Here is a 12500-nt window from a genome sequence, read left to right on the forward strand (position 1 = left end):
AAAACAATAACAAAGGCCCGAGTGAGAATTACTCATAACCGTGGATGGCAAAAGTCAACAACAAAGACCTATACATTATATTATATTATTATATCAAAAACAATAACTCAGCCGAGAATGAAAAAAGGCGTGGGAGGGGGGGGGGGGGGGGATAAGGAGAGGGTAATAGAGGGCAGAAACAGCAACAATATTACATCATAAAATATATATGTTTAGAGGGACACAAAAGGGAATGGGGTTGGAGGTGTGTTGGGCAGTAAGAGGGGCATAACAAACTAACTGGTTTTACCGGCAGGGCACATTCTACACACATTCTACACACAATCGACTCAAAGCGCTAACCCACACCGAGACTGACTCCGACGACCCGGCATTGCCTGCCTCTGCTGTCTTTCGGATAAAAATGTCGGGCACGGACAAAGTACTAAGAATAAAGAGAAGAGCCGCTAGACTTACCCATATCAAGCACCCAACGTCCTCTGCCGTTTTTTCTCGAGCTTGGTATGGATGGATTTAGCAGCGGCTCTTCTCTTTATTCTCAGTATTTATTTGTCCGACGTCTTTATCGGGAAGACGGCTGAGGACGGCAGTGCCGGGTCGTTGGAGTCAGTCTCCGATGTGGGTGTGCCCAAAACACTAATACTAACACTAATTGAGCTAAAATATACTACATACAATACACTATAACTAATCTTAGCTGACCGTGTGGCATTTTTTTTTCGATTTGATTTTCTAGTGAAACTTATTATTCAATTTGTGGCTTAAAAAAAAACCAGGCCAGCTTATCTAATGACCCTTTTAATTAGTATCAATTGTATAAGTTAGATTTAATTCCAATATGTTAGATGTTGTTGGAACGGTGGGATGACTTCTGTCGTTCCATGCCACCACAACATTCTTTAATTCTTGTCATTTATTCATGTATTTATTTATCTTTTATTTTTATTGTATTAGTTGTTTATACACGTGTACGCCTACATCCATATCCACCTATAATATTACATGCATATCTTTTTGTTAATTGTTCTTTTTTTTTCTTTCTTGGTGGTCATATCTGAGGGGGAGGGGGGAAGGGCGGTATTAGGAAGGACTTTTGAGACATGGGTAGTGTTATGATTTTATTTCCTTATTCTCTCTCTTTCTTTGTCTGACACTGTTTCATACACACTTATTCACACAGATCTTTATCAAAAACCATACCATTTGACTTTATGATTTTTGTCAGGTGTGGACGAGAGAGCTCAGGACACTCTAAAACCTTACTACGCTTACTATGGAATTCCCTTTGCCGAGCCTCCAATTGGCAGCCTCAGGTTTAGGTCACCCCGACCATTCTCAAACAGGAATAGAGACCCCAACCAAGTCATCTCGTCAACTGGGTAAGATGATTAGATTAACATATGAAAAAGTGTGTTAGAATTTTTTTTTAAAAGAAAGAAACGTGAGCAGATGTAAAGAGCAATATCCACTAAACGTGAAAAAATCGCTTTACAAAGGGTCCCTTGCCAACAACAACACTTAACATGCAGGACGAGACATGACGCCTAAATGGGTAAGATGATTAGATAAATATATTAAAAAGTGTGTATGAAACTGTGTCAAACAAAGCAAGAAAGAAAAATACATGAAAAATAAACACCCCAAAAATTCAGTCTTCCTTGACTGGGGATCGAATACTAGAACATGCACAGCTCATCATCATCATCATCATCATCATCATCATCATCATCATCATCATCATCATCATCATCATCATCATCATCATAGCTTGTCACTCCAACACCGAACCCACTCCACAGCATCTGTGGAGCAGACTCTTAGGTCATGGTCAGTGCAACTGGGCCCATCTTGGCATTCCCTAAGGATGTGCTCCATCGTCTGCTCTGGGCATCCACATGTACACAAGCTAGTCTCAGCCAGTCCCCACTTTTTCATTCTTCCAGCTGTTCTCCCAATTTTTGCCCGTACTCTGTTCAGTGTTACCCATTCATTCCTGGGGAGCTCAGTTCCATAGGGCAGTTCTTCTCTCGGATCTTCAACAGCTTCATTTGTGATTCAACACGCACAGCACCAACATAGACACAGCTGAGATAACATTATAGTCTTAGGAGACAAAACAGAGTGTTTCTATTTTTTACAAAACCCGCCAAAACCCGACAAAGTTCTGGGAAGTAGGCTGCAGTGGGGAGTAAACCTGGGACTCAGGGAGGTGTACACTATTTTGGGGAGTGAACCTGGGACTGTGTTTCGGCGGGTTTCGTAAAAATGTAATTGCTTTTTTTATGAAACCCGCCAAAACCCGTCGAAAACCATAGTCTCAGGTTCACTTCCCACTGGCGTACACTTTCCTGAGTCTCAGGTTCACTCTCCACTTCCCATAACTTTCTCGAATTTTGTCGGGTTTCGTCCGGTTTTGTCGGTTTCGGCGGGTTTCATATTATACATATGAAGGGTGCTTTTCCAAAACTCCTTAACTCCGTTTTTCTCCATTTTGAGATATTGAAGATTATTTCCTATATAATTTCTCATTCGGTCTATTACGGGTATTTTATTACATTTTAACGTCAAATTCATACAAATCAAGAGAAATGTAAGTGTTAATTGATGCGTAAAATAACGTTTATATTTCAATTTATCTCACGGATGGAAAGTCTAAAATTTTTTTAAATCGACTTTACATGTTTCGGAAAACCAGCCTTCATATATATATATATATATATATATATATATATATATATATATATATATATATATATATATATATATATATATATATATATGTATATATATATATATATATGTATATATATATATATATATATATATATATATATATATATATATATATATATATATATATATACAACAGAAACAACACTGTTAACTGTCAGGTACTCATTTTACACCTGAGTACGTTGTGAGAATGTGAGTACACGATATACCGACCACCACATTTTCTTTACTCGACAGGTTCAGGGCTGGTTGCCTTCAAGTCAATTTTAATCCTACACTTGAGACCAGCGAAGACTGTCTTCATCTGAATGTCTTCACCCCCACCTCTGTCAACACAAACAACAACAATAACGGTGGAGCACTTAAAAAGGTAAAGCGGTTACTATGATAGCGCTGTTTTTCCACTCATTTTAGAACCCTGATAGAAATATATTTTTAAAAATATCACTAGATAACAAAATATAATTGACACAGAGAAAATGATGAGGGTCCCGATAGCTCACGTGGTAGAGCACTCGCTTTACAATCCAAGGGTCCGAGATCGATCCCATGTGTAGTCGAGATTTATTTCTGACCCCCCCCCCCCTCCTGTCCACCCAACAGTGATTGGGTAGCTGGGTCTGTTGGATCTGGCGGAAAGTACTTCTCGATAGACTAGCATCCTATCCAAAGGGTAGCAAGCAATTACTATTATCCGTTTCTAGCTATAGAAACCGGGATAAACTCCGGCCCCATAGAGAAAATAATTCCCCAGTATAGCTTGAACAGTATGACTTCTAAATAATGCACATAATTATTTAGAAAAACAACCAGAACTTAAAGAAAATGTCTAAAGACGCGCTTCAACATTGCTCCCTGAAATAGCAGATATTTATGTCCTACCTGGAAAGATAAATGTATTGAAACTTCCGACTTTAAAGTATAGAAGAAAACGAGTGGACCTTATCCAGATGTATAAACTAGTTCATGGTATAGGTAATATTGATAACAAATACTTATTTTTACTGATTCAAGAGGTGATAATTTTAAAATAGTTATTACCAGATGCAATACATCCATTGGCCAGCATTCATTTATTTCAAGAACAGTAAAAGCAAGGCTAAATTACAAGACATAAATTCAGGGAACTATAGATGCTTTCAAACATGCATAGAATGGGAACTGTAATACTTAACATACGATTTTGATTGCTAAAGATAATTTGTTATGATAGTTAATATCTCTGTGTGTGTCACCATGATCGATGAAATCTTTTCATTAAAAAAAAAATTAATTAAATTTTTCTCCATTTCTAATCATACGCATCTCTTTCTCATTCAACATTATGCGTTAGATTCATATTTGTTAATGTTGTGTTTTTGACGGGACACCAGATTAATATTGTGGAATCACTCAACCCAGAAGCGTTAAGTGATTAAAATGTGAGAGAACAATTTATTACTGAGTATAAGCGAGAGTATATGCAAATATATCGCAACACCATTGTAAGTAGAAGGACAGTATGGTATAACTCACATATATGGAAAGTAAGGAACAAAGAATGCATCCTGCTCTTGGGCATGTCACTCTGATATATGTATGCACAAATAATATTTTAAACAAAGGAGAGCAACTCTTTCCTAGTGTAACTCGATACGTAAGTCCATAACTATAACACCTCCCTGTTTAGCCCGAGAAGTGTTTCGAAGGTTCGAAGGCTAAAGTCGATAGGGAAATTTTCTGTTACGACACGATCGTTCTTCTCAGTTGGACACGATCCGATTTATGACTCGATTCTGCTCCGGGGTAGCTGCATGTTTGTCGCCAGAATTGCTCCGGTTTTCTCGGCAGGCAAGTTCCTTCAGTCAGTGGTGTGTTGACTTTTCGACTGACGTAACGAAACGCTCCGATAGGCAGATGCGCAGGATAATGGTGAAAAATCCTCGTCGACAATGTTGTGTTTTTGATTGACGGGACACCAGATTAATATTGTGGAATCACTCAACCCAGAAGCGTTAAGTGAATAAATGTGAGAGAACAATTTATTTCTGAGTATAAGTTAGAGTATATACAAATATATCGCAACAACATTGTAAATAGAAGGACAGTAGACTAATAATAGGAACAAAGAGTGCATACTTCTCTAGGGCATGCCACTCTGATATTTGTAAGCACAAATATAATATTTTAAACAATGGACTTAATGAATAATAACTAGTTAAACTGTAACTAAAGTCATTTAGCTAACAACAAAGGGGAGCAACTCTTTCCTAGTGTAACTCGATGTTTAAGTCCATAACAGTTAACATGTCGATTTCATATATCTTTATAGAGTGTTTGAAGGTCAATTAGTATATTTAGCCCTTAATTGTTATATTATATTGAAAATTAATATGTTCATATTATGCGGCTCATCATCTCTAAATTATCCAAGGTCGCGGTGAAACAGATTCTAAAAATGAATTTATTGTTTAATAAAGCTTGGGCTATGTAAGTCAATTTTACTGATCGCATTAAACATAAATTCTTCAAGTGTGAAAAACTATACACGTATAATATCACAGTTCAAATTATTTTTAATTGAAATTCACTAATCGACAATCATCAAATCTTGACATTATACTGTCTTGAGGCAAAAGATCGTTTTCATATGCGCTTCAAGGGCATATTAAAGCTACATTCTGAATTATGATGTATATGAAGTACGCCAGGCACGTGGAAAAGTTTTATATTATAAGATTGCAAATACACATAATCATCTCTTTACAGGCAACTTATATGACGCTGCCTTTGAAAACTATCTACGTTGGTGTGCCAATTTCCTTGATAAAAATTGTGATTTTATAAGTAAGTTTACATAATAAATGTAAACTAGTCAAAATTTATCTTGTATGGTTTTTGAGAGTTGAGGTAGTGAGAGAAACGAGAGGCGACTGTTTTTATAAAGCGTGATAATGTAGAAATAATAGCAATGCTGAAAGCACAATAAGCAAGGGGTAACCTTTAATATACAAATCATACACACCACTCCATACCTGAACCTGGCATTATCTCAGAGGATTCAATGTAAATGAAAAGAATTATACATTAAGTCAAAATTATGATCAGAATACTAAAATTCAAGTTTTTAAAATCTATATTTAAGAAACAACTAACGAGGCATCTGTTGTGATTCAAATGGTGTATTTTTCAAAATTGAATTTCAAGCATGATGCCCACCCCGAAAAAAATACCTCTATGACACCATTGGTTCCAAGTATGAATACATTTTCTGCCATTCATTTCCACAGGCAGGGTCATGAAAGCTGGACTGATGTTTCCCTGACCGCTCAGTCCTTTCAGCAGTTTTGAATTGGTGGATGATATTAGTTCTGGTGAAAAGTCATTTCCAATTGAGCACCATGTCAAACAAAGTTTATTATTATTAATGTTAATTCAACGTTTTCTGAACGGGCATAAACTTATTTGTGATGCGTTTTAATATATCCGTACTACATTTGATTCACAACTTCCCTACAGGTAATGGTTTGGATCCATGGAGGTGGGTTCATCTTTGGCAGAGCCGAGGAATTCATCCCTTCAAGGCTAGTCACAGATTATGACGTCATCGTGGTCACTATCCAATACCGTCTTGGTATCTTTGGTTTCCTAAATCCAGGTGGAGACAAAGGTAATGATTCAATATGTAAAAACAAACGTTTAATTTGTCAGGATCCGTCAAAGTCATGTTGACATCCTTTTATTTATCGTCCTCTGCTGAGCAATGGTCGGATATGTTTTCGACTGGGCAGCGGTGGTTTCTGATGATTCGTTCATATCGTTAGACCCCTATTGGAGAGTCTAGGTCGTGTCGATACAATAGAAAATTTCAAAGTTTTTCAAAGTTTCAAAGTTTATTCAGTCTTAGGCTTTCTCCAATAAATCATACAATTTGATGACGACATACATGAAAGTGGACAAAAAATGGTAAATGGAACCAAAAAATACACTGATACCATTAATGACCACCAAAAACAAAAAAACAAAAAAAAAAAAAACAAAAAAAAAAAAACAAACAAACAAACAACAATCGCAATAGCACCAATAATATGTCGCGCGACGGTTCAGTCCGGAAGGTACATCTAGCTGAACTGAGAAAACAGCCATTATATTTGAAAAGTGACAATAGGCAAAATGCGTTTTTTCAATTTTTGACTTTTTAAGGTATTTTTCTATCATAAAATCGTACCTTTTTAATTAAAAACAGTCTTAAAAAGTATATACATTTAATCTTTAAAGAGAGTATACCCTGTTTTCATCCATTGAAAGAGGGATCATTTTGACGTTTTTTGACGACTCTTTAAGCTTAGCAAAAAGGACGCCAATCTGGTAACCTATGACTTTTTCTCAAAGGGGAACTCCATTCCTGCCTTCGCAATGCTATTTTTAGCCCATTGACCCCATCTTGTGGTCAAATTATAACCCCGAAAAGAGGGTAGTCAAATTCCAATTATGTAAACAGAAGTAGGCCATTGCATAGTTACCAACGGAAAACCCCTTGAATCCTTCTCACTCATTGGTCCTCGGGATCACATGGTCATAAGTTATGCAAAATGGCCGCTTACGCTGCACGATTGTTGTTAGAGTTGATGTTGCAAGAAATTCAAAATCTTGCTTCATTATAAACTGATTTTTATGAGATATTTTGTCAAATGAATAATTTAACTTGTTAGATTCGGCCGATCATTGTTTTGAGCTCGTCAGAGGCGAGGAGATTGTGGTGTTGTGGGCGTGAGCGTGATCGTGCGCTTGCCTCGAATGATTCGCTGAACGAGTGTTGACTGGAGATGGGAGGATGGAATGTGGGGATGAATAAAATAAAGAGCTAGGGGATAGACAGATAGATATAGATGGTTACCAGGACGGGAGGACGAGATAAAATGAAAAGATTGACTATGGAATTAAAGGGATTGTTGGAACAGGGAGGAGGCAGATAGAGAGAGGACGAGCGGTAAAGGAGAAGGAGTGAGAGACGGGGAGGGGGAGGGGGGGGGGGGGGGGGGGGAAGACTAACAGAAAAGAGTTAATGGACAGACCGATAGAAAGAGATAGCTATAGTGAATAGGACGAGACAAAATGAAGAGAGTGATTATGAAATGAAAAAGAGATTGATGGAACAGGAAGTAGAGAGAGAGAGAGAGAGAGAGAGAGAGAGAGAGAGAGAGAGAGAGAGAGAGAGAGAGAGAGAGAGAGAGAGAGAGAGAGAGAGAGAGAATTATGGGAAAGAAGGGAGGAAGAGGAGAGAGAGGGCGGGGGGGGGGGGGGGGGCATGCAGGAGGATGTTGAAAATGAAAGAGAAAAAAATCCGAGTGGGTGAGAACTCTTTCCTTTCTGAGTGCAGCAGCTTCTTATGGTTCACACTATTATGTTATGACGATCGACCCAATCAGCAAAGTCCGGTCCGCATTCGTGCACCGTCGCGAACCCGCCCGGTAGCATCGTCACAACACACCTTTCGACTAGATGCTCTGCCGTTTCGGGTTCTTGCCCACAGCGTGGACATAAAGGACAGGAAGTTAGACCCCACTGATGTAACGCACCGGCCGTTAGGCAGCTCCTCGACCGAAGCCGATTCGCAGCTACCCAGTGTCTCCTCTTACTGGTATCAAAGCCTGGCAACTTCTCACCAAGCTTAGAGGAGTGTAGGTCCCCGCCCCCACGAGGGATTGAATTCGTCCAAACCGACTTCCATCTCGTATGTGCAGCTCTGTCCGTAGTCAGGGATTCTGCGTACAAGGGTTGCCGGGACTTATTTCGGCTCGAAACGGGGGCACCGTTCATTATGCGCATGAGAGGGGTATCCCCATTCCCTCTCTCTTTGATCTTACTCAGCCAGTTTCCCGTAATGGTCTCCCTCCGGACATCGGGGGGCTGGATCGCTGCCATTACCGGGCCCCATTCTCTAGGGGTTGTTGCTAGCGTTCCCGACACTATGTGCATCGACTTGCGAAGTTTTACATCCACCTTCTCAACGTTTCTGCTTCTACCCCACACTGGAGCGCAATACTCCGCGGTGGAATAGCATAGTGCCAGGGCGGATGTTCTCAGGAGCGCTTGGCTAGCGCCCCAAGTCGATCCCGCCAGCTTCCTCAGAAGACTATTCCGCTTCTCTATCTTCCGGGCAACCCCTTCGAGATGAACCCGATAGGTAAGGCTGCGATCCAGCGTCACCCCTAAATATTTTGGACGCGGCTCATATGGGAGTGGCTGGTCCCCGACTAGGACATTCAGTTTACGGGTGTGCCAGCCACTGCATAAGTGAAATGCAGTGGCCACGGTTTTTGAAGTGTTCATCTTCAGGTACCACTTGTCAAAGTAGGATTTGAGTCTGGTGACGTCCTCGCTGAGTACGCTCTCGAGACGGGTCCACACTTTACTCTGAGTAACGAGTGCCCAGTCGTCTGCGTATCCCAGCCTCAGGGAGGAAGTGTTCGGCATATCGCTAATGTAAACGTTAAACAACATTGGCGCAAGTACCGACCCCTGAGGGACCCCATTCTTCAATTTCCTAACTTTGCTCGTGACGTCTCCCAGCGCGACGTGGAATTGCCTTTCCCCTAAGATCGAAGAGAACAACTTCAAGGTCTTTTTGCACCTTATGATTTTTGCAAGTTTGAGCATTAACCCATCGCACCAGACCGTATCGTACGCCGCTGATAGGTCTATAAACACAGCACCTGTTTGCTGTTTTCTCTCGAACCCGTGCTCAATATGCTCTGTAAGGGCAATGACCTGCTCCGTGGTGCACCTCCCTTCCCTGAAGCCTGCCTGCTCGGGTGGCAGGGCAGCGTCTAGGACCGGCCCCCATCGGTTTAATAGAACACGCTCCAACAATTTGTAAAGACAGCTCAGCAGCGATATGGGTCTGTAACTGTCTGCCTCCTTCGCCGGCTTCCCTGGCTTCAGGATGGCAACTATCTTCGCATGCTTCCACACTTGTGGAAGCTTTCCGTTTGCAAGGATGTCAGACATTGCCTCTGCTAGCCAGGCCCGTGCCTTGGGGCCCAGATGCGTCACCATATCGGGATATACACCATCTATCCCAGCTGCTTTGCCGTTCTTCACTTCGCTAATGGCTGCACCCACTTCTCGGGGACTGAACGGGGCCGTCCAGTCCGACTCCTCCGCAGGTAGCGAGTCCAGAATCGTACGGTACGCCCTGCGGACACCGCGCTCAAAAGCCTGATTAGGGATCCGCTTGCTACGGTTCTTAATATTCTTGGCAATTGTGTCTGCCTCGCATTCCGGTGCAGCCTTCGCGAAATTCCGATCTGGGTCCAATTTCTTTATCAAACGCCAAGCGTGGCGGCTGGAGTGTGTAAAGTCGAGACTTTCCACGGTCTCCTGCCACCGTTGCTTCCTTCCCTCTGCCAGAGACTGAAGTAGTCTATCGGCTGTGTCCTGGGACTGGGTCTGCTGGTACTCTCGGTACAGCTCTTCCGACTCTGCTGTCCAGCAAGGGGTGTAGAATTTCCGTTTGCCCCGTGGAATAGAGCGTTGAGCGCTCTTAACCAGTAGCCTACTAAATCTGGTTATATTCTTGGACTTGGGAGGAATGGCAGGGCAGACCTGCTCGATATAGGAACTGAATTCCTCCCAGTCAGCCTTCCTGAAATTCCATCTGCAAAGTGGGAGAGACTGCACCCTCGGTATTGTCACCCCAGCTGTGACAAGAACCGGCCTGTGCTGGCTATGCGGAAAGTCCCCGAGGACTGTCCGCTTCACCTGCAGCGGTTCACCGGTCGCGCCTTTCGTTACGAGGGTGAGGTCTGGAGTATACTCCTTCTTATGGCGGGTACCCCGGAAGGTACCCTTGGCTGTAGGGTCGTACACTAGGTGTAGATCATTACAGTCCATCCATGAGCGGAGTTGTCTTCCTGCCTCGTTGCAGTCTCGGTAGCCCCATTCGTGATGGTGGCTATTAAAGTCTCCCAGACAGATGGAAGGATGGCTGACCACCGGTACCGGTGGTGTAGTCCAAGTCGCTCTAGGTGGTTTGTAAATATTATGCAAACACAGTCCACCTACTTCCACGGAAATTCGGTTCACCCCATTGCTGTCCGTTACGCTCTCAATGACCCTTACCTTCGATGGCTCTTTAGCGTAGACGCTAACCCCTCCTTTGAGCCTCGAAGTGTCTTCGCGTTGGACCACCGTATAGCCTGGGATCTGGAATCGGGAAGATTGCGCGCCTGAATAAAGGTGGGTCTCCTGTAAAAGGAGGATATCAACGCAATGAACGGCCAGTAGCTTTGATAAAAGCTCATTTTTTGCCATACTCTGGCTCTCGACGTTCAGGGACAATATACGCGTCAGTTCGCCATCCCCGCCGTCGCATTTTCCAATCGGCAGGCCGCGAATCGATTGATGCATGGGACGTTTGCTTTTTTCTCGGACGTGCCGACGACCCGGGCGACACGAACGCGGTATTATTTGGCTAGGCGGCAGACCGCTTCGCCATTGACGGGACTGATTTGGACTCGACATAAGGACAATAGTGTGGCGCCCGGGATAGGGCTGCTATTCGGGCACCGGGTTTGGATCAAATTTAGTCACACACCGGGGCGAGCAGCTCATGTGGCTCGTTGGCTCGATACCCGGGATGGTCTCGTGACGGTCGACCGGGATTTACACCTTTGCCCTCCCGTGTGCCTCAAGCCCCCTCACCAACTGCAAGGTAAAGATCCACGAGGGGGTTCTGAGTGCAAAGAGCTGTTACCACCACCTCCACCCCCCCCCCCAATCCACGACACCTCCCCCCCCCCCCGATAGCTCAATCAAATTTGAACACATCGATTGAGTAAGAGAAATTATGGTTGAGTTGACACTATTTTCATTCCTTTGTTTCAAGTTTGAAGTGTTAGATTGTCTGACTTAATCACGGTCTTTCGGTTTTCAGTCAATCGACTGTAATGCCTCGGCTACTTTCGCCAGTTAATTTGTGAAGACTTTCCAGAATTGCAGATCTTGTGAAATAGTGCCGATATCACAGCTAACTTTAAATAAACATTGCACTGTTAAAATGGATAAAAGTGTGAGTGCTATTTGTTGGGTTTATTTTTTCACTCGATGGTCAATTCACAAAACTATCGTCATTACAAAAACGAGTGTTGTGTAAAAGCTGATGAACCAAATTAGAAATAATTTTACACACATGTTAGTCACATGGTATATAAAACGCATGCTAAATTTCATTACGATAGCTGAAATATAACATGCCGTTGCTATGGTGATGTGTGTAAAATCTTTAAGTGCACATTTCTCTGAATTTTGGATCTGAGATTAGCAGGAACCTCCCAATTTCAATCTTGTATAACTCAGCCAAAAAATATGATACATTAATGAAACAGGTATCACATTAAAGAGAAAAGAATGATCTATTCAGAAATACCAAAAGGTCCAAATGTCAAAAATGTACCTTCCGGACAGAACCGTCGCGCGACGTCACCAATACGTACAATAATAATAATAATAATAATAATAATAATAATAATAATAATAATAATAATAATAATAATAATACTAATATAATAATAATAATAATAATAATAATAATAATAATAATAATAATAATAATAATAATAATAATAATAATAATAATAATAATAATAATAATAATAAAAATAATAATAATAATAATAATAATTGTAAAAATAACAGAAGCACCACAGCAATAATATCTAGTATTGTTTTTGTAAATGAGGACCACGCTAATACCCCATTCGTTGACAATAAAGAAGATAGGAATT

The 12500-nt window shown here is 41.5% G+C and overlaps 2 protein-coding genes across 2 annotated transcripts in view; both read left to right on the forward strand.

Moving 5' to 3' along the window:
- LOC144978966 (liver carboxylesterase-like) overlaps positions 1–6037 on the forward strand; it is an 8482-nt gene extending 2445 nt beyond the window's left edge. Inside the window, exons 2-6 of the mRNA XM_078925586.1 lie at positions 1226–1379; positions 2971–3103; positions 4480–4576; positions 5482–5559; positions 6003–6037. Of these exons, the coding sequence (XP_078781712.1) occupies positions 1226–1379; positions 2971–3103; positions 4480–4576; positions 5482–5559; positions 6003–6037 (497 nt within the window). The remainder of the gene's footprint in view (positions 1–1225; positions 1380–2970; positions 3104–4479; positions 4577–5481; positions 5560–6002) is intronic.
- LOC144978446 (carboxylesterase 1C-like) overlaps positions 3075–12500 on the forward strand; it is a 17986-nt gene continuing 8560 nt past the window's right edge. The window contains exon 1 of the mRNA XM_078924517.1: positions 3075–6382. Coding sequence (XP_078780643.1) covers positions 6235–6382 — 148 coding nt within the window. The 5' untranslated portion in view covers positions 3075–6234. The remainder of the gene's footprint in view (positions 6383–12500) is intronic.

Source organism: Berghia stephanieae, chromosome 8 (genome assembly GCF_034508935.2).
Source record: "Berghia stephanieae isolate SIO BIC M18660-M18661 chromosome 8, UCSD_Bste_1.3, whole genome shotgun sequence".
NCBI lineage: Eukaryota > Metazoa > Mollusca > Gastropoda > Nudibranchia > Aeolidiidae > Berghia > Berghia stephanieae.